The sequence below is a fragment of the Pan troglodytes genome, chromosome 16 (genome assembly GCF_028858775.2).
Source record: "Pan troglodytes isolate AG18354 chromosome 16, NHGRI_mPanTro3-v2.0_pri, whole genome shotgun sequence".
Classification (NCBI taxonomy): domain Eukaryota; kingdom Metazoa; phylum Chordata; class Mammalia; order Primates; family Hominidae; genus Pan; species Pan troglodytes.
In genome coordinates, this window is record NC_072414.2 from 84,494,178 (window position 1) to 84,519,403 (window position 25,226).

Here is a 25,226-nt window from a genome sequence, read left to right on the forward strand (position 1 = left end):
TCGACTGAGTATGATTTATGTGTATGTGATTCTCCCACTGGACATCTTCAAGAAAAGTTAGCCAAATAGGCAATCAATTTGAAAGGGCACTCCATGTTAAAAGTATATTTATTATTTATAAACCATCTTTCTTGATCGATTGCCTTCCATTTATTGGTTTTTCTCAATGAGGCAATGTAAATTGACGACTTAAGCATTCATACTCATAACCATGTGTCCAGATATTCAATGGAAACTGCCTGTAAGCCAGCTAGGCATCAGCTACTGGGAACAGATCCTCTCTACCCTCCCCTCCTCCATGGTATGGGTCATTGGTCCTGCCTTGCCCTACATAACTCCACTCCTTAATGACTCCCCAGGTTATGAAGCAGCCTTTTTCAGGACTGACGCTGTCCCGCTTCTCAGCCCTAGGAGTCACATTCACTCCTTGAACTATATCTGCTCTTGCCCTCTTCCAGCACCAAGCTTCTGCCCAGCACAGGCTTGTCCACATTTTCCTTGACCCCTGGCAGCAGCTATCTGATCTGTGTGTTTATTTGTCAAATGCTCAGAGCAAAGGATAAAAATATTACTCTTTCTTTAAAATCACATGCTACCATTATGCTAATAGCTGCTTATGATCTTTTTGGTTCTAGCTTTTCTAGGCAGAGATATCCAGTGGGTTTTGAGGGAAAAGGGGTTCTTTTCTTTCAAGCCCAATATTGTAAGCACTTTGGCGATCCTATCACATCTTTGAGGCACATTTCTGCCTTGGATTAGCAGGTGTGGAAGAACACCACTTTCCAATAATCTGTCACTGAAATCGAATCTTCCTAAAACTCAGGTGGAAGCAACTGATAAGGCTCACAGCATCCAAAATTCAAGCCTAAAGGTATTTGAATCCGTTCCAAACCAAGCAACAGCCAAAGCCTGGGAAACAAAACTAGCAGCACAACCACACGAAAAGTTTTACTAAGTGATACTTATCTTTATGTGCAATGTGCTTTGATATTATCCAGTCTGTTCTATTTTATTTGTAAAAACCGGTTGCACTCATTAAATTGATTTCACTATTGGGCTGCATCCCATAGTTTTGAAAGCACTGCTTTTACCCATCCTAACCAAAGAATTAAAGCTAGTTAATGTCCTCAATAACAGGTTGAGAGTCAAGTAGGAAAAACACTGGAGACCTGGGGCCAAATCCCTGCTCTTCAACTGACTTGCTAAGCAAGGGAGGATGCATCGCTGTGCCTCACTTTCCGACTTAAATTGAAGTTGCCTGCTCTAACTCACAGGTCTATTAGAAGGATCTAATGAGATGAAAGACAGGTCTATCAGAGAGATCTAATGAGGTGAAAGATGGAGAGCACTTTGAAAATTTTCAAGCATCATTCAACTGTAAAGGGGTGGGGTCAGTCATCGAGAAGAAAGAAAGGCAGAATAATCTGTTTTTACAGGCTGCTTCTCTACAACTCAGCTGGGTTGCTTCTAGATGAGGCAGAGCCAAGGTGGGAGCTGAAAACAGCTGGGGTCATCACTCTGACTAGTCCTAGTGATTGAAACCAACAAGAGGAAGAAAACAAAGGGATACTGACAAAGAGAAGGAATGTGTAGCACATCCTGAAATAAGCATCATCTTATTGGCCAGCAATTTACCACTGAGCCACCAGCAACGAGGAACCAATGGCTCAATGTCCTACACTCTAAGATATACCACAGACTCACTCAATACTATTGCATATAAAAATATATGTCATAGGCCCATGCAGTGGCTCACGCCTGTAATCCCAGCACTTTGGGAGGCTGAGGTGGGTGGATCATGAGGTCAGGAGATTGAGACCATCCTGGCTAACACGGTGAAACCCCATCTCTACTAAAAATACAAAATAATTAGCCGGGCATGGTGGTGGGCAACTGTAGTCCCAGCTACTTGGGAGGCTGAGGCAGGAGAATGGCGTGAACCCGGGAGGTGGAGCTTGCAGTGAGCTGAGATAGTGCCACTGCACTCCAGCCTGGGTGACAGAGCGAGACTCTGTGTCCAAAAAAAAAAAAAAAAAAAAAAAAAAGGTAAGGCTTTTTATGTAAATTTAAGACAATGATAAGAGTGTCTGGTGTACAGACACCCTTACAAATGGAAATTTCCTTTATAGATCTAAATTTCTCTTATAAAAGGGTTTCAGGATAGCCGGCTAAATGTCAGAAAGGTATATTAATATCTTGGAGATCTATTTAGTTCAATACGCTGTCTTTTTTTTTTTTTTTTTGAGACAGAGTCTTGCTCTGTCACCAGGCTGGAGTGCAGTGTCACCATCTCGGCTCACTACAACCTCCACCTCCAGGGATCAAGCAATTCCCTTGCCTCAGCCTCCCAAGTAGCTGAGACTACAGGCACGTACCACCACACCCGGCTAATTTTTTGCCTTTTAGTAGAAAGGGGGTTTCACCATGTTGGCCAGGATGGTCTCAATCTCCTGACCTCGTGATCTGCCTGCCTTGGCCTCCCAAAGTGTTGGGATTACAGGATGAGCCACCACACCCAGCCAATAGGCTGTCTTTTCAACTTAACCATTATTTCTTAACTCAATTTACTGAGCTCAGAGTAGAACTCATTAAGAATAAGGCAAAGAAAATATTCTCTGTGCCTGGTTTCAGCATGTACAGATCTGAAAAAGAAGCAAGCCTACTTTCCCTGAGGGCCTACCTTTTATAAACCCTTTATCCTGGAGACCTTTCTTTTCACACTTGAAAAGAAAGGGGTGGGATAGTAACTAAGCCAAAAGGTTAACAGATTCAATTTTTCTCATCAATTAGGCACTTAAGCTTTTTATTTGCCTTGTCTTTTTAAGGGCCAGACATGGTGGCTCACACCTGTAATTTCAGCACTTTGGGAGGCTGAGGCAGGAAAATCACTTGAGTCCAGGAGTTCAAGACCAGCCTGGGTAACAAAGCAAGATCCCCATCTCTACAAAAAAAACTTTTAAAATAAATTTTCTAAAAGGTTATTTTAAAAGAGGGAGTAAAAACATTGAAATCTTTATAGAAGTTTCTGCACAACCATAGGCATCCCTGGATGAGACTAATTCAGGAGCCCTCATTTTTAAATGCACTTCTCAAAGTGCAGTATTGTTCATTTGGAACATTTCACTGTAATTCTAATTACCTGTAGTAAGATTTTGCCATTTCTGTAAGTATTTGTTGCTTCCAAGGCCTAATACTTCTATACGTATGGGTAGGCATAGCCAGAAAGCAGAATACTCAATTCTTCAGAAAGTAAGGATCCCATTTTTACCTTGAATCTTGGCTTTGGCTCTCAGATTCCCTTGATCAACTTAGCCTGTAATTTTTTCCCTAACTAAGTGCACAAGAAAAAGAAACAAAGGGAATAGAACACAAAAATCCCTGCGAATCTCCAAAAGCCAAAGTTCACACCCCCTGTAGTATTACCATTTACTGCCAATTTCTGGCTGGCTCAGACATCTGAGGTCTCTAACTGGATCCAAGCCAGTTAATTATTTCATTGAATTTGATCCTGGACCTAGTCCAGTTTGTTATGACATCCAAATCCTGCTCAGACTTAAAATTTTGCTCAAACTTAGATAGCTCTAAACATAAATCTGTGGAGCTTCAGACTCCAAGAGAGAACTTACCCATGAGCCCCAGGTGCTGCAAGAGAGCAATGGACACAATGAGTCCAGCTGGTGTCACACTTGGTCACTCAGTGCTTCTGGGGGTTAAGAGAAGCTCTACTTTGGATCCCACTTCTGCCACTACCTGTTAAAAGAAAACCCATTTTCAGCTTTTCTGCTCTGGTTTCTCCCCATCTTTGTGGTTTTATCTACCTTTGGTCTGTGATGATGGGATTTTGGTGTGGATGTCGTTTCTGTTTGTTAGTTTTCCTTCTAACAGTCAGGACCCTCAGTTGCAGGTCTGTTGGAGTTTGCTGGAGGTCCACTCCAGACCTCGTTTGCCTGGGTATCACCAGCAGAGGCTGCAGAACAGCAAATATTGCAGAATGGCAAATGTTGCTGTCTGATCGTTCCTCTGGAAGCTTCGTCTCAGAGGGGCACCTGGCCGTATGAGGTGTCAGTTGGCCCCTATTGGGAGGTGCCTCCCAGTTAGGCTACTCAGGGGTCAGGGACCCACTTGAGGAGGCGGTCTGTCCGTTCTCAGATCTCAAACTCCTTGCTGGGAGGACGACTACTCTCTTCAAAGCTGTCAGACAGGGACGTTTAAGTCTGCAGGAGTTTCTGCTGCCTTTTGTTCAGCTATGCCCTGCCCCTAGAGGTGGAGTCTACAGAGGCAGGCACCAATAACAGACAAACAGAGAGCCAAATCATGAGTGAACTCCCATTCACAATTGCTTCAAAGAGAATAAAATATCTAGGAATCCAACTTACAAGGGATGTGAAGGACCTCTTCAAGGAGAACTGCAAACCACTGCTCAATGAAATAAAAGAGGACACAAACAAATGGAAGAACATTCTATGCTCATGGATAGGAAGAATCAATATCATGAAAAAGGCCATACAGCCCAAGGTCATTTATAGATTCAATGCCATCCCCATCAAGCTACCAATGACTTTCTTCACAGAATTGGAAAAAACTACTTTAAAGTTCAGGTGGAACCAAAAAAGAGCCTGCATCGCCAAGACAATCTTAAGCCAAAAGAACAAAGCTGGAGGCATCACACTACCTGACTTCAAACTATACTACAAGGCTACAGTAACCAAAACAGCATGGTACTGGTAACCAAAACAGAGATACAGACCAATGGGACAGAACAGAGCCCTCAGAAATAATACCACACATCTACAACCATCTGATTTTTGACAAACCTGACAAAAACAAGAAATGGGGAAAGGATTCCCTATTTAATAAATGGTGCTGGGAAAACTGGCTAGCCATATGTAGAAAGCTGAAACTGGATCCCTTCCTTACACTTTATACAAAAATTAATTGAAGATGCATTAAAGACTTAAATGTTACACCTAAAACCATAAAAACCCTAGAAGAAAACCTAGGCAATACCATTTAGGACGTAGGCATGGGCAAGGACTTCATGTCTAAAACACCAAAAGCAATGGCAACAAAAGCCAAAATTGACAAATGGGATCTAATTAAACTAAAGAGCTTCTGCACAGCAAAAGAAACTACCATCAGAGTGAACAGGCAAGCTACAGAATGGGAGAAAATTTTTGCAATCCACCCATCTGACAAAGGGCTAATATCCAGGATCTACAAAGAACTTAAACAAATTTGCAAGAAAAAAATCAAACAACCCCATCAAAAAGTGGGCAGAGGATATGAACACACACTCCTCAAAAGAAGACATTTATGCAGCCAATAGACACACAAAAAAATACTCATCGTCACTGGCCATCAGAGAAATGCAAATCAAAACCACAATGAGATACCAACTCACACCAGTTAGAATGGCGATCATTAAAAAGTCAGGAAACAACAGGTGCTGGAGAGGATGTGGAGAAATAGGAACACTTTCACACTGTTGGTGGGACTGTAAACTAGTTCAACCATTGTGGAAGTCAGTGTGGCAATTCCTTAGGGATCTAGAACTAGAAATACCATTTGACCCAGCCATCCCATTATAGGGTATATACCCAAAGGATTATAAATCATGCTGCTACTGTAAAGACACATGCACACGTATGTTTATTGCGGCACTATTCACAATAGCAAAGACTTGGAATCAACCCAAATGTCCATCAATGATAGACTGGATTAAGAAAATGTGGCACATATATACCACGGAATACTATGCAGCCATAAAAAAGGATGAGTTCATGTCCTTTGTAGGGACATAGATGAAGCTGGAAATCATCATTCTGAGCAAACTATCACAAGGACAGAAAACTGAACACCGCATGTTCTCACTCATAGGTGGGAATCGAACAATGAGAACACATGGACACAGGATGGGGAACATCACACACCGGGGCCTGTTGTGGGGTGCGGGGAAGGGGGAGGGATAGCATTAGGAAATATACCTAATGTAAATGACGAGTTACTGGGTGCAGCACACCAACATGGCACATGTATACATATGTAACAAACCTGCACGTTGTGCACATGTACCCTAGAACTTAAAGTATAATAATAAAAAATAAAATAAAATAATAAAAAAAAGAAAACCCATAGACAAATTAAATTTAACAGGGTTTCACTGAGGAAAGAATGATTCACAAACTCGGCAGCCCTAGAATCAGAATAGGTTCAGGGAGACCCTGGTGTTGTCACGTGGTAAAAGATTTATGGACCAAAAAAAAAGAAAAAGAAAAAAGAAAGAAAGTGATGTACAGAAAATAAAAGTGAGGTACATAAGCAGCTGGATTAATTATAGTCTGGCATTTGCCTTATTTGAACCAAGTTTGAAAAGTAGGCTGTCTTTGATTGGCCAAAACTCAGTGACTGGTACAAGAGTAGGCTACAGCCTTTTTACACATCCACTTTAGTTACAGTTTACTATGTATGGTGAAACCTTTAGGCCCAACTAAAATATTTAAGGGGGCAGCTTTAAGCTAAGCTTAATTTAACGTAACAAAAATGCCTTCCCAAGCCCCCTGACCAGCCAACTGATTTTCAAGCCTCCTGGGAGCCAACCAGCCTCTAAAGTAGGAAGGCTTTGTTCCTCAGTGGGTATTCTCTAGAAACATAAGAACCCAGTCAGGGAATGAGCCACCTTCGTGTTTAAGGGAAGGAAGAATTGAAAGCCAGGCATGGTGGCTCATACCTGTAATCCCAGTGCTTTGGAACTTGAGACCAGGAGTTCAAGGCCAGCCCAGGCAACATAGTGAGACCCCATCTCTACAAAGCATTTAAGAATTAACTGAGCATGGTGGCATGCACCTGTAGTCCTAGCTACTCGGGAGGCTGAAGCAAGAGGATCCTTTAAGCCCAGAGTTCAAAGTTATAGTGAGCTATGATTGTGCCACTGCATTCCAGCCTAGACAACAGAGCAAGACCCTATCTCTAAAATAAAAAATAAAAGAGGTAGAGGGAACAAGCAAAGAAGTATTTCTACTATTATCTAAGAGTCTTCCCAAATTCTGAAAAAAGTTTTGCCTGAATCATAAAGATGAATAATGATAATGGAAAAAGTATCAAAGTCATGGGAAACAGAAATATGTCACATGGACAGAGAGCCAAGTACTGTTTTAAGGGCTGTATATGTACAAACTATTTTGACCCTCACAAAACCCCTATATGGTAGGTACTTTCACCATTCTCAATTGCTAATGAGAAATTGGAGCACAGAGAAGTTAAGTGACCTGCCCCTGGTCAAACAGCTAAGAAGTGGCAGAGCTGAGATTTGAACCTAGACTGTCCGGCTGGAGTGGGACCTCTGAGCTTCTAGGCACCGCTGCCTCATGCAGTTTGATCCTATCAATAATAATAGCAAAGACATAAAGAGCATGTTCCCATTAACAAAGTGCTCTCATTCACTTACTCAAAAAAACATTTTTGGTTTAGCACCCACCAGGCGCAGGCCCAGAGATAGAGTGGTGAGCAAGTAATACACAGGTCCTGCCCTCATGGTGCTTTCTCTTGAGCAGTGGACACAGATCAATCAGCTGCTCTTAAAAGTAAGTGTATAAGGCAGTGGTAAGTGCTCTAAAGGAATAGGCATCACAGCCACTGCTCTCTGAAACAAATATTATTTTCATCATTTCACAGATGACATTGGGATTTCAGAGTGAAATGCAATATAACAAAAAATTCACAGAACTTAAGATTTTTTAGTTGTATTTCTTTTTGAGATATACAGATTCAATATATCTACATGATTTGGCATTCAGAAGATATTAGAAGGCAGTCAGAAAAAGTCTCCTTTCCTCCCCTGGCCCCAGGATCCCAGTCCCCTCCCAAAGACAATCAGCATTGCCAGTTTCTTGGGTGTCTTATCAGAGACAGGCAGCAACAATCACACATACACACACACATTTTCTTTCTTTGCACAACTTCAGCACGCTGCACCCTTGGTTTTTTTTTTTTTTCTTCTAACAAATTAATCCACAGTGAGCCTCCCCATCTTCTTCATGGCTGCGTGGCATTTCGTCGCATGGGTGGCCCACACTGTTTTTAGCCAGTTTCCTACCAGTGGTCATTTAGGTTATTTTCAGTCTTTTAACTAGCAAAACAAAGCTGCAGAGAGCCACTAGATATATAAACCATTTCATACTCATGCAAGTGTATCAGCATGATGAACTCTCGGAAGTGGAATTGCTGGGTGTATGGCCATAAGCATTTGTCATTTTGATTGATATTAACCACATTGTCCACCATTAAGATGTCACCAGTTTATGTTCACCCAGCGGTAGATGCCCGTTTCACCAAACTCCAACACAGTGAAAACACACTGCTGGGAAAATCCAGTGACCCAGGAGCTCACTCCATCACTCTCCCACTGTGGGTCTTTGGGCAGCCCTCTCAACCTCTCTGATCCCCAGGCATGTCCTCAGAAAAGTGGGCTTCATAGTGACCCCTGTTCTGTGTTCCCGTGGTGTCTAACACACAGCCCTTTGGTGACTAGGTGAAAGAAACTGGAGCTCCACAGGAGAGCAGCTCATGAGAGATGTCCCCAAGCCAGGGCCACGAAGGCCAACTGCAGTGAACCAGGGGCCAGACAGGACACCTCAAAGCAAGCAGCAGCAAAACCGTTTCGGCTCTGGAGTAGACGGGCCACCCAACAAGCTGTGTGGCCTTAGGCAAGCTGCTTACTCTCTTCTTTCCTCCTCTGAAAAATCCCTGAAACTAGAGGCAGGCCAGCAAATGCATGTGACGCGCCAAGCACACAGCAGAGGCTCCAATTCCAGTTACGGCTGCTGTGGGCACCCCATGTCCCCAGCACTTCCCATTCATGCACACCAGCAACTCTACTGAGCACCAGGAGCCTGCCTCTGCCTTGCAGGCAGGAAGATGCTGGGAGCAGCCCTCAACCAATAAAGGATGGCAGCTGGTGACAAAGAATCCAGCTTCTTTGCATCTGGGGGAAAGAACTCTGCAGTGTGTTTGATGCGATCTCCTTGAGGTCCTCCGTGGTACCACATCCCAGGTGCCCACAGCGACAACTGGCTCTTCAACCTGCCCTGTTGGCTTCCTTCCTTTCCCTATCTCGCCTTCCCCCTCCTGCCCCATCGATGCTCCCCGAGACTGCCTCCCAAATCATCTATTAGCACTCAAACCCTATCTCAAGGTCAGCTTCTGAGGGAGCCCAACCTAAGACAGTTATTACTACACTTAATAGATATGTCCCTATGTGTAATTGCCATAGGTATCATTATATGTAAAATATATATGTTGTTATTGGTTAGGAAAAAGACCCCAAAAACAGAGGGAAGGACAAACAAGGAGGGAGCAGTGGTGACACAGAGCCCCTTCGATGAGGCAAGACACCAGGGAAAGGCAGCCACCACCTCAGCCAGGTCTGTGGCTCTCACATTCTAGAACACCATCTCTTAACACGTGTGTCATAGATGTTCAGTGGGGCCCGAGGTGAACTGCGAGACACCACTCTCCTCTAAGCCTCCTGCCCTGGAGGGGCAGGACCAGTGTGTCTTTCTTCTTTTCTTTCAACTGTATTTTTTCAATTGTAGTTGAAAAAAAAACCCAAAACATAAAATTTACCATCTTAACTATTCTTAAGGGTACGCCTCAGTAGTGTTAAATACATTTGCAGTGTTGTGCTACCATCACCACCATCCATCTCCAGGACTCTTTTTATCTTTTGGTTTGTTTGTTTTGAGATGGTGTCTCACTCTGTGGCCCAGGCTTGAGTACCGTGTCGTGATCTCTGCTCATTGCGACCTCCACCTCCTGGATTCAAGCGATTCCCCTGCCCCAGTCTCCTGAATAGCTGCAATTACAGGTTTGCACCATGATGCCTGGCTAATTTTTTATTTTTAGTAGAGACGGGGTTTCATCATGTTGGCCAGGCTGGTCTCAAACCTCTGACCTCAAGTGATCTACCTGCCTTGGCCTCCCAAAGTGCTGGGATCACAGATGTGAGCCACCATACCCGGCCCTTTTAATCTGGTAAAACTGAACTCTATACCTATTAAACAATAACTCCCCATTTTTCTCTCCCACCAGCCCTGGGCAACCACTATTTGACTTTCGGTCTCTATGAATTTTACTACCTTCAGATCCCAATGTAAGTGGAATCATACAGTATTTGTCCTTTGCAACTGGGGTGGGACAATTCTCTAGCATATTCCGCCATCCCTGCAGAACTCAACCTCCAGCTGCCCACGGTGGGAGCAAACTCAGTAACACCCCTTTACTGGCTGCCTGCCCTCCCGTCTCATTTCCTCAAATCCCTACAGGATTTGCTTCTGGGGGAACTCAAACTTAGGCAATTGAGCAACTGCCAAGGTGCCACAATTGAACACAAACTAGAGGCTTTATATATGTTGCACAGCATCTATCAAGAAACAAAAATAAAAGACATTGCTCATGCATGAAGAGAAAGGTCAGCCCTTTGTTTCAAGACGAATGTCTGCAATCACAAAGGGAAGAATGTTCCAACTCTGAGGCCAAGCCAGGTGAACAGAATGTGACTGAGCAGATCCTTTTCAGGTTACACATTCTCTGACAGAAGGAACAAAAAGACCAACTTTCCAATGGAGGGAGAACCAGGTTTCCAAAGGATAGCAAATCCATTGTTCATTGTCTGGGGTTGGGTCCCATTGCTGAGCACACATTCCTTGGAGAAAACGTTTTGCCAAGATGGTTGAGGTTTAGTCTGCCCAGCTTTTGAAAATCTGCCCTTTCCTTGCTCCAGGGTTGGCCTGAATTCACCATCACAGGTAAGGAAGCAAAAAGCAGAGGCCTCTTCACCCGTTCCAGGAAAGGCACAGTGAACTCCAGTTAAGTTTGGGAGCTGGATCATTAGCGTCTCATTAATGACTTCAATCTCTCACAAACACAGGGAAGACACAGAAAACCACTGTCTGAGCCACGAGCTGTAATTGCTGCGGTCCTTCTAAGCAGGGGAAAAGCAGACCGCGCTTTGTGGCTTCTTAAAAGCCCTGTTTGTTAATGAGGTTTCCTAATTTAGGGCAGAAGAAAACTTCTGGGTTATTATTAGGCCACAAATGGAGGCATGTGCTTCATTTAATCGCCCTACTTAACAAAAGAAACTTTGCTTTTGTAAATTAAAGAATTATTTTTAAGTGTTAGAGGCCTCTGGATAACCTTGAATAAAGCCTCAAACATGATCAGGCCTTGGTGGCCAATCTATAAATCTAACAGACCGGGGCAAATGATCCCAAAGGTTTTGTCCAGCTTTAACAATCCGTGGTTTGCAAGGACAAGCGGTTTCAAAGGCTTTGTCCAGCTCTAATAGCCTATGGTTTTGTTGATACCACCTCCTCTCTGCCTCCGACAGAGGTCCCTTGCAGATACTGAGCCTTCAAAATCCACGTCTTAATTGTATCTATTCTATTAATAACTCTTGGGGTCTTTAGACGCTGTTGGCAACCACAGCACCTCTTATCTGCTTGGATCCCGTGCAAGTTGCGCACAGAGGATCCCATCTGTGGGCTCAGAAGCACAAAGGGAACAGCAAAATCTTCTATCTGCCATCTATGGGGAAAAAAAAAAGGTAATTGCCTCTGTCAGTTGCATATGTTGAGTCACCCTGAGACAATGGAGGTCTTCTTCGGGCTGAATTTAACATCACAAATCATCACCTTAAATGCATGGGTACTGGAGAGGCGTAGCCAGGTATTATGAAGGCTTTAAAACCCATACTCATAAAATATAACAGAAAAATTCGTCTTTCAGGTTTACAACCAACAAAATCTGTGATCTCTCTTTTGTGAATGCTTTTAATGTTCTCTGCAGAGCAGCGAGCAGTAGACCCTGGTGCAAATGTGGGGTTGAGCAGCTCCCTGACTGATAAGCCAGACTTCAGGCTCATTCTGGAGTCTTCCAAGATCCCTGGGTTACAAGCAAAGTCAGGTTGATTGCATTTGGTTTGAAGTCAATTCGACAACCCAGGTGTTTGGGGCTTTCCTTTTGTATGGTTTGTTCTAGAAGGGCGGTAACCCTGTAATGACCAGCTACCTTCATGGGTTCTCTGTTTGAGGTCATCACGGAGACAACACAGAGTATCCTTCGAGGCTCTTTTTGTGGTGTTCGCTCTTTCTGTTTTTAAGAGACAGGGTCTCTCTCTGTCACCCAGGCTGGAGTACAGTGCTATAATCATAGCTCATTTCAGCCTCAAACTCCTAGGCTCAAGAGCTCCTCCTGCCTCAGCCTCTTTAGTACCTAGAAATACAAGTGTGTACCACCGTACCCTGCTAAATTTTTGTGTGTGTGTGAAGACAGGGGTCTCACTGTGTTGCCCAGGCTGGTCTTGAACTACTGGGCTCAAGTGATCCTCCCTCTTCAGCCTCCCAAAGTGCTGGGATTACAGGCATGAGCCACAATGGCCAGCCTGTGGCATTCACTTTTCTCATCACTAGCTTTTGACCCCCAAATCACCCCCCTTCTCAACCCTAACCCAAATTGCCTCGAAGAGCCTGGATCAACCCCTGGGGGAGTCAAAAGAGGCTGCCTCGTGTCCAGCTGGAGCCAGGCGCTGTGAGGCAGACAGATAGCAGAGGGTCCTCACTCTCAAGGGCTTTGTGCTGACACCCAGGCCCTGCCTCCCCTCTGCTTTCCCAGTTCCTGCCAGTCATGGCCTCCCAAACCTGCTGACTTCCTGTGTTCTCTGACTCAGTGAATGGCACCAACATCCCCTAATCTCCAAGTTACCAAGTCAGAAACCTGCAAGTCATCTTTGATTTCAATCAAACCACCTCTTGGTCCTCTTCAATCTGTTCACTCAGAGGTGCCGCAGGATGTAAGGAGATGTGCACTACGCAGTTCTAAGGGCGATACCCTCTGGAGCTGGCAGCAGAAAAGGGCACGTTCCACTCCTTCCTATTTCCGTCATCTTAGCTCTAACCTCCATCTGCACCCTGGAAGAGAGTCAGCCTAGTCTGGAGGAGGGCAGTCCTGGCGCCTGCCTGAGTTTTGCCTCACCCACCCCGTCTCCACAGAGTCATCTCTTGAAAAGTCATCTCTTACCACGTCACTCCCTGCTTCAAACCCTCCCTCCAGTGGATCCTATTGTCTTCAGGATAAGATCCTAACTCCCTGGCAAGGCTTACAAGACACAAGAGGCTCAGCATGACTTGGCCCCTGCTTCCCTCTTCAACTTCAACTTAGGACTACACAACCACTATGGGAGACCTTATATTCCAGCCATGTGAGCATCAGGAGATTCTCAGACTCTCCCACATCATTACTCACCTTAGGGCCTTTGCATTAATTGTTTCCTCTGCCTAGGCCTCGACCACCCAGCTCCCACTCACCTCTGCCCTTACTTCATGGTTCATCTAGCTAAACTCCTATGCACCCCTCAGGACCCAGCTCAAACATCACCTCCTCCAGGCTGTACTCCCTGACCAGAATTGCCTGCATCCTCTCTCTCCCCAACTTGAGTCTAGTCTGGCTTCTTCACCAAAGGGCCTGTAAGAACAAAAAGCAGATCGAATTCATAAGCTCAATAAATAGTTACTGCATGCCAGACGGGGGTCTCCCAGGCCCCCCGACTCCTCAAGCCCTCTGAATGGTTGAAGAACCTTCTGTTGCAACTCTTCCCCTAGAAAAGAATTTCTTTGCAGCATGCCCACTTCAGGAAACTCCCAGTGCTGCGTGAAATCTCACCAGCTCAGCACTGGCCTCTGCCCTTCCTCCTGGCCAGCCACCCCCTTCGCCTCTCCGCTCTCAGCCCCATCAGCCTGGGCCCCCCTCGAGCTCAAGCCTCTCCAAGACTGTTTCTGTTGCTCTCTAATTGCTCAGTGGAGATACCATCTCTTCCTTTACCAATTGTTCCTGCACAGTAAACAGAAACCACCTGGCGAAGATCCAAAAACCAATCATCCTACAAAGTTATCACTGGCTCCTTGAAAGAAAATCGGACCTATGTCCTGCCCCAGGCTCTCTCTCCTCCCAAGCTTTCTGACTCCTCAGTGAACCTGTTGCACTCTATTTCAAAAATATTTCCTGCTCCGTTCAAATTGCAAAGGGTGAACACATTTAATGAAGTCCGAGACGACCCATTTCCCCCAAGTATCCTACCATGTGTCTAGTAATGACAACACTTGGCCTCTTTATCAAACCCACCAGCTCCTATGCCTGCAGCCGGCAGCCTCTGCTTGCCCCAGGGGGGAGTCCTTCTCAGCAGAAGCTGCCCTGAGCAGATCAAATCTTCGGATATCATTCAGGTGTCCTGCTCAGTCTGTTCCTAACCAAGCCTGGGGCAGGAACCCTGGCACAGGTGGTGGTGTTCAGAGGAAAGAATGTGGGCCAGGAGCCTTGAATGGTCCCAAGGGCCTAGGATGATGCTAGGTGACACTGATCTGTTCCAACTAAGACTCTTACTCTTGGGAATCAGCTTAGTAGCTTCCAGTGACAGTCCCAGACTCTGGCACTGAGAGGAACTCAAGAAACCACTGAGTGCAGGGCTCACGATGAGCACCTCTTTGCTAAACATGCCTCATATGGGGACAGGATGTCAGTAATGTGGTTGTGGTGGGGAAGAAAGATGTTGGCAAAGGGAGGTAGAAGGCCCTCTGCAGCCAGATAGACGTAAGCACCTCCCTGGTTCACTAATTTCTGCATTGAGCTTCTGTATACACCGATACCATTTTTGACTATTACTGTGTGGCGGGAACTGTGCTGAGAGCTATACATGCCCTAGTTCATGTCTTCCTCTAACCCACCCAGGTGGAAGGAATTACTATGAACCCCAACCGACAGGTAAAGACATTGAGATTTAGGGCAGCTGTGACTCACTAGTATCATCGAGAGTCCACCAGGGCACTGGTGTGTCCGGACTTGGTGGGTTCTTGGTCTCACTGACTTCAAGAATGAAGCCGCGGACCTTCGCGGTGAGCGTTACAGTCCCTAAAGGCGGCGTGTCCGGAGTTTGTTCCTTCTGTTGTTCGGATGTGTTCAGAGTTTTATGCCTTCTGGTGGCTTCGTGGTCTCACTGGCTTCAGGAGTGAAGCTGCAGACTTCGCGGTGAGTGTTACAGCTCTTAAGGCACCGCATCTGGAGTTGTTCATTCCTCCAGGTGGGTTCATGGTCTCGCTGGCTTCAGGAGTGAAGCTACACACCTTCGTGGTGAGTGTTACAGCTCATAAAGGCAATGTGGACCCAATGAGTGAGCATCAGCAAGACTTATTGTCAAGACCGAAACAAAACCACTGCGGCCTCGGGCAGCCTGCTTTTATTGTCTTATCTGGCCCCACCCACATCCTGCTGATTGGTCCATTTTACAGAGAGCTGATTGGTCCGTTTTGACAGGGTGCTGATTGCTGCCTTTACAATCCCTGAGCTAGACACAAAAGTGCTCCACCTCCCCACTAAATCAGCTAGATACAGAGTGTGATTGGTGCATTCACAAACCCTGGCTAGACACAGGGGGCTGATTGGTGTGTTTACAAACCTTTAGCTAGATACAGAGGGCCAATTGGTGTATTTACAATCCCTTAGCTAGACATAAAGATTCTCCAAGTCCCCACCAGACTCAGGAGCCCAGCTGGCTTCACCCCGTGGATCCCACACCGGGGAGGCAGGTGCACCCGCACTCCTCAGCCCTTGGGTGGTCGATGTGACTGGGCACCTTGGAGCAGGGGGCGGTGCTCGTCGGGGAGGCTCGGGCCGGGCACAGGAGCCCACCGCAGGGAGGGGAGGCTCAGGCTTGGCGGGCTGCAGGTCCCAAGCCCTGCCCCGCGGGGAGGCAGCTAAGGCCCGGCGAGAAGTCGAGCTCAGCAGCTGCTGGCCCAGGTGCTAAGCCCTTCACTGCCTGGGGCTTGTGGGCCGGCCGGCCGCTCCAAGTGCGGAGCCCGCCGAGGCCACGCCCACCCGGAACTCGCGCTGGCCTGCAAGCGCCGAACGCAGCCCGGGTTCCTGCCTGCGCCTCTCCCTCCACACCTCCCTGCAAGCTGAGGGAGCCGGCTCCGGCCTTGGCTAGCCCAGAAAGGGGCTCCCACAGTGCAGCGGCGGGCTGAGGGGCTCCTCAAGTGCCGCCAAAGTGGGAGCCCAGGCAGAGGAGGTGCCGAGAGCGAGCAAGGGCTGCAAGAGCTGCCAGCACGCTGTCACCTCTCACTGGCATTCTCCCTCAGGCCCGTCACACACCAGATACCACGCTCGTAACCACTGGGCCACGCTGCACAGGCTCCTGACTAGGGAGCTAAACAATAAATAAATGTGGCCTAGCTCAGCAGCTCGGGCGGCGGGAGGAGCGGCAGCGGCAAGGCAGCCCAGTTTCGCGAAGGCTCTCGGCGCGCCGCGGCCCGCAGGCACCCGGCACGCGCCTTCCCCGCCGCCAGGATGCCCAAGAGGAAGGTCAGCTCCGCCGAAGGCGCCGCCAAGAAAGAGTCCAAGAGGAGATCGGCGCGGTTGTCAGCTAAACCTCCTGCAAAAGTGGAAGCGAAGCCGAAAAAGGCAGCAGCGAAGGATAAATCTTCAGACAAAAAAGTGCAAACAAAAGGGAAAAGGGGAGCAAAGGGAAAACAGGCCGAAGTGGCTAACCAAGAAACTGAAGAAGATTTACCTGCAGAAAACGGGGAAACGAAAACTGAGGAGAGTCCAGCCTCTGATGAAGCAGGAGAGAAAGAAGCCAAGTCTGATTAATAACCATATACCATGTCTCATCAGTGGTCCCTGTCTCCCTTCTTGTACAATCCAGAGGAAAATTTATATCAACTATTTTGTAAATGCAAGTTTTTTAGTAGCTCTAGAAACATTTTTAAGGAGGAGGGAATCCCACCTCATCCCATTTTTTAAGTGTAAATGCTTTTTTTTAAGAGGTGAAATCATTTGCTGGTTGTTTATTTTTTGGTACAACCAGAAAATAGTGTGGGATATTGAATTATGGGAGGCTCTGACTGTCTCGGGTGTCAGCTTAACATTCCATAGATGGGGGGTTAGTTTTTATATCCCATAATACAAAGCATATTAAATGGCAATATGGAGTCAGTCCTGCATTTAATGTCTTGAACATTTTTAATTACTTCTATTACCATGTTGTTTTTTAGTATAATTGTTTCCTAAAGAAAACCACTCTTTGATCATGGCTCTGTCTGTCAGAATTGTGTGTACTCTGTAACATCTTTGGTTGTGGTAGTCCTGTTTTCCTAATAACTTACTGTGCTGTGAAAGATTACAAATTTGAACATGTAGTGTACGTGCTATTGAGTTGTGAACTGGTGGGCCGTATGTAACAGCTGACCAACATGTGAAGATACTGGTACTTGATAGCCTCTTAAGGAAAATTTGCTTCCAAATTTTAAGCTGGAAAGTCACTGGAATAACTTTAAAAAAGAATTACAATACATGGCTTTTTAGAATTTCGTTACGTATGTTAAGATTTGTGTACAAATTGAAATGTCTGTACTGATCCTCAACCAATAAAATCTCAATTATGAAAAAAATATTTTAAAAATGTGGCCTAAACAATAAATAAATAAATAAATACCAATTTCTCCAGGAAATGCACATCAAACCCCACCGCAATCACTTCATACCCATTAGGATGGCTCTAATTTTTTTTTAATCAGAAAATAAAAAATGTCAACAAGGATGTGGAGAAATTAAAACCCTTGTGTACTGCTATGGGAAAAAGTATAGTGGTTCCTCAAAAAATTAAACATAAATTCCACTTCTGAGTATATGCCTAAAATAATTAAAAGCAGGGACTCAAATTTTTAAATGTTTATTTTTTAAAAAAATTATTTATTTATTTTTAATTTCAATAGTTTTTGAAATAGCCAAAAGGTGGAAGCAACCCAAATATCCTTAAACAGATTAACAGATTTTTAAAATGTGGTCTAAGTAAGTGGATAAAGAAAATGTAGCATATATACCCCATGGAACACTACTCAGCCATCAAAAGGAACGAAATAATGTCTTTTGCGGCAACTTGGATGGAGCTGGAGGCCATTATTCGAAGTGAAGTAACTCAGGAATGGAAAACCAAATACCATATGTTCTCACTTATAAGTGGGAGGTAAGCTATAAGTAGGCAAAGGCATAAGAGTGATATAATGGACTCTGGGGACTTGCAGGGGAAGGCTGGTCGGGGGGCGAGGTATAAAAGACTACACATTGGGTACAGCATACACTGCTTCAGTAACAGGTGCACTAATATCTCAGAAATCAAGGCTGAAGAATGTATCCACATGGCTGGGCACGGTGGCTCACTCCTGTAATCCTAGCACTTTGGGAGGCAGAGGCAGTCGGATCACCTGAGGTCAGGAGTTCAAGACCTGCCTGGCCAACGTGGTGAAGCCCCGTCTCTACTAAAAATACAAAAATTAGCTGGGCGTGATGGCAGGTGCCTGTAGTCCCAGCTACTCGGGAGACTGAGGCAGGAGGATCGCTTGAACCCAGGAGGGGAAGATTGCAGTGAGCCGAGATCCTGCCACTGCACTCCAGCCTGGGCGACAGAGCAAGACTCTGCCCCCCCAAAAAAAGAATGTATCCACACAACCGAACGCCACCTGTACCCCAAAAACTATTGAAATAAAAAATAATTTTTTTAAAAAAGGAAGAAAGATATGTGGTCTATACGTAAAAGTGGCAAGATGTGGTGATACACACACACACACACACACACACACACACACACACACACAGGAATATGATTCAGGCTTATTAAAAGGCAGGCAATTCTGGCACAGGCTACAGCAGGAATGAGCCTTGAGGCCATGATGCTAAGTGAAGTCAGTCCATCACAAAAGGACAAATGGGACTGTGGCATTCCGCTTCTATGGGGTGCGGAGAGTGGTTAGATTCCTCCAGACAGAAAGAGCACGCTTGGACGCGGAGTTTCGTCCCCTTTGATGAAGCGTTCTGGAGATGGGCAGTGGCGACACTCGCCCATATACGCAACGGCTGAGTGCACTCCATGCCACCGAACTGGTCAAGATGGTGAATTTTCTGTTATGTGTATTCAACCACAATTTTTTAAGCCACTTTCTCCATTCTTTCATTGAGAGCTCTGGGGATCAAAGAAGAACGCCAGCTGCGGTGGACCGCTGAGGAATGGCCGGAGTCCGGGCGGGAGCGCCGCTTCCCCTCGCCCTCCGCCTCCCCTTCCCGCGGCCCCTGGAGGCCGAGACCCATCCGCGTCCCGCGCGCGCTTTCCTCCGAGGCTCGGCCGGGCGCCCTGCTTCGAAGTGGGCCTGAGGAAGCCTCCGCCTGCGCCGCTGCTTTCTCCCCCTTCCTTCTCCAGCGGCTCCTCCAGGCCGCTCCAGAGACCCCGAGGACCCAAGGACGGTGCCGGGCGGAAAGTCCGTGCGAAGCTGGTGAAAAGGTTGCCCGGAGAGAGCGGAAGCTGTGAGGATGGGCAAAGCGCCCCTGCCCAGCCGCCCCGCCGCAGAACCGGTACACGCGCCTGCCCGCCCCGGGCGCCCCTTTGGCGCTGAGCTTTTCGCGCGGGGCGCGCATCCCTCTCCACTCCGGCTCTCTGGCGCCATCTTGTGTAGCTTTCTTAAACAGCCACAAAATGCGGATCTTTTAGGTCTCTAGTAACATGATTTTTCAAGTACAAAAATAGTTTTCGACGTCTTATTGAAGAAAACATTTTCTTCTCTACAAGAAAGCAAAGTTTACCCATTGTTCTAGCACATAATGAGCAAGGCTTTGTTTCCTGAACATATTCGTAAATATTTCAAGGATAATCTTAAGTATAGAAGTTGGTTTTAGTCTAACGTCTTGCCTTTTAGAAACGACTTGGGAGACAGAAAGAAAGAAAAATGAATGTTTAAAATTTTATCAGAGCCAGACGAGGAGCAGGATAAGCCAAATATATTATAAACTCGTTTATATAAACCCTGCTATCTTGACTCAACAAGTAAGGTGCAAGTAGGCACAATTTAAACAACCACAAGTAGAATTAATATAACTGCAAGTCTAGTCAATTAATACAAAGGCACATGCAGTCCAGGGACCCCTGCCCCATGATGCTAACAACTGAATCCACACTCACAGATCTGCTGATCTATGGGGTGGGCTGTGTTGCTAAAACCAAAATTGACATCTCAAAGAGGGAGCAAATGAACACGCAATTGTGAAGAAAAATCCATCATTGGTTAATGTAGCAACAGTGCTTCCTCTAGTAAATGCAGTATCTGAATGTCAAGTACCAACTCAGAAGTTGAGACAAGCCTTTCTAATTCTCATGGAATTACAAACAAATTTTTTTTATTCCACAAAGAAATAAAGAAATACGAAGTGCTTCCAGCAAGTTACACGGGGGAAAGGGGGAAAAAAAAGCCACTTTGGAGCTACAGTCCCACTTCTAGTTATTAGTGTCTTTGAGAGGGCTTTACATTATCCGCTCTGCTCACAGGAGGCCTTAAGCTGCGGGGAGATTCATGGGACTCAGACGCAGGCTGTATTCTTGAGATCCAGCCAGGTTTTCCACCGACTCACTTCACTTAGAGTCTGCAGAGTTCAAACAGAACAAAGAAGTAATAGGATCCTGCGGCGGGGAAGGAAGCTGGAGCCTTCCACACTTGGGGCCAAGCTGTAAGCCAAAAGATTAAGTTATAAAAGCAGATTCTTACAACTTTAAGTAGAGAAAGTCTCAATAAGGAAGACACAAACCCAGGAGTTGGAGGCTGCAGTGAGCTATGATCACATCACTGCATTCCAGCCTGGGTGATAGAGTGAGACCCCGTGTGTAAAAATAATAAAAAATAAAATATGGTAAAATATCGATTTTTTTAAAAAAAAAAGAAAAAAAGAAAGACACAGCACTTCCCCAGCAAGAAGGAAGGCCTATGGATGACACTTTTTTTTAAAGTCACATTTCCCAAAAATGCAAGGGTATCATCGCTGCAGTAAAAGGAGTCAGGCTCTGAGGTCGGAGAGCCCGGTGTGACTTGAGACAGCTTCAGCAGCAGTTCTGGGCCCCAGGACTCTCAGCTCCTCCTCAAGGTTAATAATTCCTGCCTCAGAGGACTAAAAGGAACAAAAGTGTAGCATCCCTAGCACAGAGTCTGGCCCAAGCAGGTGCTCAGTATATAGCAGGTGCCATTCCAGCAATGGTGATGATAATGACAGCCCTACCATTACTGAAGCAAACCTGCCACCCTCTCCTAACTGGCATTCGCATTCACTTACTAACAATAACTAACACTCGTTGGGTACTTACTATGTGCTGGGCACTGTGCATCAAATTATTTCACTTAACCTGTGGGGCACTTAAATGTAGCCACAGCTAATACCCCCACTTTACAGATAACAAAACAGGTTCAGAGAGGTTAGATAATGTATTAGTCAGCACAGGCTAACTACTGTAACAAACAACCCCCAAAACCTCATGGCTCAACACAAAGTTTACATCTCCCCCATATCCTGGTGGCAGGAGCATGAGAGAAAGGACTCACTCTAGGGTCACTCAGGGAGCCAGGCCCCTTCCATATGGTGACTCCTCCACTGCCTGCCCCTGTGTCTGCTGCTAGATGCCCTGCTTCTAGCTACAGGTGAGGGAGAAGAGACTAAGAAAATCCAGAGCTCTTACCCACCTCAGCCAGAAGTGGCATGTGGCACTTCTGCTCAGAGCCTGCCAGCTTAGTCTGTTGGCCCCACGTAGTGTAAGGGGCAGGGAAATAGTCTACTGGTATTCCCAGGAAGAAGAGAACAGAAATGGAGATTGGTGTGCAACAATCGTTTCTACAACAATGAACTTGCTTGAGATCACATGGCCAGTAAAAATGGAAGTGAGATATGAACCCAAGCAGTCTGAGTTCACACCCTGACCTCCTAACCATGGAGCTACACTATCACCTAAGGAACTGTGGAGGTTTTTGAACAGAACCCCAAAATTCTTTACCATTCTTCTAATCAAGAGGTGGGTCAGTGTTGAATCTGGGCTTTGTTAGTCTTTGACCAGTAGAATACATCAGAAATTACCACTATGACCATGTCCAAGGTCTTAAGATGCTGGCAGCTTCTACTTCCTATCTCTTGGGACACTCACTTTTGGAGCCCAGCTGCCATGCTGTGAGGAAGCCCAAGCTAGTCTATGCTGAGAAACCACATGGAATGGCCACCTATATTTGTTCCAGCTGGCAGACAAGGAGGGGTCCCAGCCATCACCCAGGACCAGCCACCAGACATGCAAGTGAAGATGCTTCCAGATGATTCCAGGCCCAAGAAATCAAGTCATCCTCAGCTCCTGAGTCTTCCCAGCTGAAGCTCAGACATCATGGAGCAAAGACAACTCATCATGGCTGTGCTCTGTCTCAATTCCTCCACTCATTTCTAAAGATCCTAGGTCCTGTGGATCCTACTTTCTCATATCTCAGCTGTGCCCCAGATTCATTATTCAATTTGTGCCCAAGATATTTAAGATTCCTGGTGTAAAGTACATTTCAAAATGTACATTTTGTGGGCCGGGCTCACGCCTATAATCCCAGCACTTTGGGAGGCTGAGGTAGGCGGATCACCTGAGGTTAGGAGTTCAAGACCAGCCTGGGCAACATGGTGAAACCCTGTCTATACTAAAAATACAAAAATTAGCTGGGTTTGGTGGCATGCACCTGTAGTCCCAGCTACTCGGGAGGCTAAGGCAGGAGAATTGCTTACACCCGGGAGGCGGAGGTTGCAGTGAGCCGAGATCGCGCCACTGCACTCCAGCCTGGGCAACAAGAGCAAAACTCCGTCTCAAAAAAAAAAAAAGAAAAGAAAAATCGACATTTGTGGTCCCATTAAACACCACAAAGTTTAACTCTTTTGGAAATATAGTTCACAATTAAAACAAAAGTCACTCTAGTGTACCCTGCTAAATTAAACAATTTAGTATATCTCTTTGGTGAGATCAGACTTCTGCAAACCTCACACCAGAAAACAGGTTTAACAATTTTTCATAATAAGACAATACACTTGGGACTTGAGGGTGGACAAAGCATAAGTAAGCTTAGAAAATGATAATGAACATAAGAAAATAATTATGCTCTGTCTTTAAACATGATGAAACCATCTCATTAAGCCTAAATTAATTTAAAGGTCAACAATGCATAATTTATGTGGGCTCATAAAATGCATTATGTAAATGATGATTAAACCAATATCCTCTTTTTTTCTTATCTCTGTCCTATTAACTCTAGAAACACTAGAACGCTGGTATATGCTATGTGATAGTAACAAATTTGAAAGATACCATGTTTTCCTGACATTATTTCTCTTTTTTTTTTTTTTTTTTTTCCGAGATGGAGTATCGCTCTGTTGCCCAGGCTGGAGTGCAGTGGCGCGATCTTGGCTCACTGCAACCTCCTCCTCCCAGGTTCAAGCAATTCTCCTGCCTCAGCCTCCCAAGTAGCTGTGATTACAGGCAGCCGCCAGCACGCCCAGCTAATTTTTGAATTTTTAGTAGAGATGGGGTTTTACCATGTTGACCAGGCTGGTCTCAAACTCCTGACCTCAAGTGATTCACCCACCTCGGCCTCCCAAAGTGCTAAAATTACAGGCATGAGCCAACGCGCCCGGCCTTCTGAAGTTACTTCTGATAAAAATAAATGCCACAGACACAAAATTCACTGACATTTTAGCAAATTCCACAGTATGGGGTCCCAGGAGATCAGTGCTGCAAGGGAGAAGCTTTAGGAAAGACTACAGAAATGAAGTAAAATAGCCCAAGACAAAATATGCCAGTTTCACAATGTGGCTGGGAGCTGTCCCATATGACTGGGACATACGTTTTCAGTACTAAGGAGCTGAGCCAATGTGAGTCCCTGTGGAGAAAGATGCCCTGATTCATTCAACATTCATCTGTTCCAGGCCCTGAGAATACAGATGCAGAAAAAAACAAACAAAAATCCCTGCCTACTACCCAACTCGGGCCAGGCAGAATGGCTCTTGCAAAGACAGATAGCGAAAAGGGCCCTCAGTGGAGTGAGAACCCAAGAATACACCATCAACATTCCCAAGCACATCCAGGGAGTGGGTTTCAAGAAGCATGCTCCTGAGGACACTCAAAAGCCTCTGGAAATTTGCCATGAAGGCGATGGGGACTCCAGAAGTGCTCATTGATACCAGGCTCAACAAAACTGTCTGAGCTAAAGGAATAAGCAATGTCCTATGCTGTATCCATGTGCAGTTGTCCAGAAAACATAATCAGAATGAAGATTCACCAAACAAGCTCTATACTTCAGTTACCTATACCTATTACCACTTTCAAATACCTACTGATAGTCAACGTGGATGACAACTAACCATTGACCATCAAATACATCAAATAAAGTTATAAAACTGCAACAACAACAAAATCCCTGCCTTCATGGAACTTACATCCTTATGAGGAAAGACAGTTAATTAACAACTTGGTTATAAACACTATGGAGATAAAGTCAATCAGGGAAGATGGAAACAGATCGTAAGCGATTTACAATTTCAAATAGGGTGAGGAAAGCCTGTTCCAGGAACAGAGAACAGAAAGAGAAAAGGCCTTGATGCAAGTGCAAAGAATAGCAAGAAGGTCAGTTTGACAAGAACAGAGTGATTAAAATGAAAAATAATAAGAGAGAAAAAAGGTAGAGTGAGGGTGAGGGATACATTGGAAGACAGTGTAGCTGATTGCAAGGTGTTATGGACTGAAAGTTTGTGTCCCCTCCGAAATTCACATATTGAAATCCTAACCCCTAAGGTGATAGTATTAGAAAGTGGGGCCTTTTGGAGGTGATTAGGTCATCAGGGTGGAGCCCTAGTGATGGGATTAGTGCCTTTCTAAGAAGAGACATGAGAGCTTCCTGGCGTCTTTCACCCTGTTCTCCACCATGTGAGGATACAATGAGAAGACAGCCATTTGCAAAGCAGGACACAGGCCCTCACCAGACATCAGATCTGCTGGCACCTTGCTCTTGGACTTCCAGGCTCCAGAACTGTGAGAAATACATGTCTGTTGTTTATGCCACCTAGTCTGTGGCATATTTGTTACAGCAGCTCGAACTGACTAGGACACAAAGATTTAGGATTGTAAGGGAGACTGTAGTCAGTGGTGGATTATAAGGAAAGGAATATATTATCAGACTTCATAGTCTAACAGAATTACTCTGGCTACTAGAGTGAGAATAGGCTGTAGGGGGCAAGAGTACAAGACGACATGTATTAGTCCATTCTCACACTGCTATAAATACCTGAGATTCCGTAATTTATAAAGACAA

General features: G+C 45.5%; 2 protein-coding genes across 3 annotated transcripts in view; one reads left to right on the top strand and one right to left on the bottom strand.

Annotated features, from left to right (window-relative positions):
• Positions 1-25,226, bottom strand: part of LOC107968485 (histone H2A.V-like) — a 150,221-nt gene that overhangs the window by 36,415 nt on the left and 88,580 nt on the right. The window contains exon 4 of one of the 2 annotated variants that reach the window (XR_008539401.2): positions 3,627-3,750. Coding sequence is in view for 1 of the 2 variants with exons in the window: in XM_054667150.2 (XP_054523125.1) it covers positions 20,499-20,587 (89 nt within the window). In the remaining variant the exon portion in view is untranslated. Of the gene's footprint in view, positions 1-3,626; positions 3,751-16,510; positions 20,588-25,226 lie in introns of those variants that run through there. The other variant, XM_054667150.2, reaches the window with a different exon arrangement.
• On the top strand, positions 16,279-16,707 carry LOC107968425 (non-histone chromosomal protein HMG-14). The gene has a single exon (XM_016927467.3). It carries the CDS (start codon positions 16,387-16,389, stop codon positions 16,687-16,689), a length of 303 nt encoding a protein of 100 aa, XP_016782956.1. The 5' UTR covers positions 16,279-16,386; the 3' UTR covers positions 16,690-16,707.